General features: G+C 43.1%; 1 protein-coding gene across 1 annotated transcript in view; it reads left to right on the top strand.

The window, feature by feature from the left end:
• The window catches only part of SUMO2 (small ubiquitin-like modifier 2), a 59,519-nt gene that overhangs the window by 36,470 nt on the left and 21,035 nt on the right, over window positions 1-2,014 (top strand). The window contains exon 3 of the mRNA XM_011932905.1: window positions 1,148-1,279. Within this exon, the coding sequence (XP_011788295.1) occupies window positions 1,148-1,279 (132 nt within the window). The remainder of the gene's footprint in view (window positions 1-1,147; window positions 1,280-2,014) is intronic.

The raw sequence follows: 2,014 nt of genomic DNA, 5'->3' as shown, positions 1-2,014 counted from the left end.
GCCCGGGGCGGCGGCGGCGGGGCGAGGGTTCGGGGCGAATCAATGGGCTGCTGATGAGCAGGAACCTGGATGCCCGCTGGCCGCCGTACTGGGCCTGGGGGTAGGGGGATTCCCGTGGAGTATTTCCCACTTTAACGGCCTCAGGGGCCTGAGGGGGGAGGGGCAGCGGCTTTTCCCTGGGTGCCAACGACCCCCTAATCCGCGAAGACCATGTGGTTTCATGAAGTTGGAGGCACAGGTACGAGCAGAGAGACTTTGTGCGCCTTAACTTTTGAATGCGGCTTTTGAGGCACCCGAAGACTTCCCGGCAGGACTGGGGGACACCCATCATCGGGGCACACGGGACTTGCTGCTTTTAGTTTGGTGACACCTCCCGCCTCTCGCGCCTTTACTTTCTGGAGCGTTTTAGGGCTACAGAATGCCTTCTACACTCGATTTTGGACAACTTAGGTTGGGTCGAAATCTACAAGAAACACTTGGGATGAAACTATTTGATCCATGACAACAAAGGGGAGGGGAGAATAAGTGCTCTTAACCGAAGATAAAAATGAAGCTGCTAATAGGGGAGAATGTAACTATGGTCCTGAGTATTACCGCTGTTCTGGAGGGAATCGGGATATTCTTCGATTTTTGTGTGTGTGTGTTTACTATAATGGAGATTGGATTTAGGTTATTAAACTGAGTTTGGTAACTTTTTAACGACAGCGGTAATGAGTTTTGAATGGCAGGCTGTAGATTTATTGTTTTGTTTCTTGCAGTTGACCTGAAAGTGCTTAGAAAAGAGACTCTTATTTTTAACTTTTTTGGGGGGTAAGATATATATTTTGGGGGTGATATATGCCATTTTAGAAAGTTTAGCTTCAAGAGAACGTTCAATACACTGAATAGGACCCAACTTGAAACATGTATTGTTGTTACTGATAGTATTGCATGTGGGCTTTTCTGTATCTGACAGCTATCTAATACTGTTGCGGCAGGATTTCTCCTCTTTCACATTGATTTCAGCAGCTGAAAACAGCGGTATGCCGTTTTAGCATACCGTATGAGAAACCTGTTGATTTTTGAAGCAACTTAGGGCTGCTGCTGCTTTGTAAAAGTGTGTGTTGATCACATTTCCCAAATTATACTTTTATTTTTCTTTTAACAGGAAGGAGTCAAGACTGAGAACAACGATCATATTAATTTGAAGGTGGCGGGGCAGGATGGTTCTGTGGTGCAGTTTAAGATTAAGAGGCATACACCACTTAGTAAACTAATGAAAGCCTATTGTGAACGACAGGTGAGGAATCCATATGTGTACTTCCACTGAATAAAACTATTTTTAAAAATCTTATTTTCATGGGAACAAAAATTAGCCTGGCATAATATTACAGTGACTTTTTGATGGGATGAATATGCACTTATACTTGGCATGTCAGTTTTATCGTGCACTTGGTATAGTGATTGCTCATGAAAACCCTTAGGATGATTTGGTTAGTATTACATGTGGTTCCAGTCCTGTGCCAGAAATCCATGAAATTATATTTACAATAGTTTTTTTTTTTTTTAACCAAGGAAATGTAATTTTATGTTTATAAGAAAGTAAGAGTGAACTTGGTAAAATTACTTATCAGTCTTTTATTATTTTATTTTATTTTTTTGAGACGGAGTTTCATTCTTGTTGCCCAAGCTGAAGTACAGTGGCGTGAGCTCAGCTCACTGCAACCTCCACTTTCCGGGTTCAAGTGATTTTCCTGCCTCAGCCTCCTGAGTAGCTGGATTACAGATGCCCGCCACCACGCCTGGCCAATTTTTTTTAGTATTTTTGGTAGAGATGGGGTTTCATCATATTGGCTAGACTGGTCTCAAACTCTTGATCTCAGGTGATCCGCCCGCCTTGGCCTTCCAAAGTGCTGGGATTACAAGCATGAGCCACCGCGCCAGACCAAGAAGTCTGTTTTTTTTTTGAGATGGGAGTCTCGCTGTATTTTTTTAAGCTAGAACTTATCTACCTTGTAAATCGTGGGGTTTTTTT

The sequence above is a fragment of the Colobus angolensis genome, unplaced genomic scaffold (genome assembly GCF_000951035.1).
Source record: "Colobus angolensis palliatus isolate OR3802 unplaced genomic scaffold, Cang.pa_1.0 Scaffold1, whole genome shotgun sequence".
Classification (NCBI taxonomy): Eukaryota; Metazoa; Chordata; class Mammalia; order Primates; family Cercopithecidae; genus Colobus; species Colobus angolensis.
Note: the sequence above shows the minus strand (reverse complement) of the source record. Positions and strands in the feature narration are given on the sequence as shown.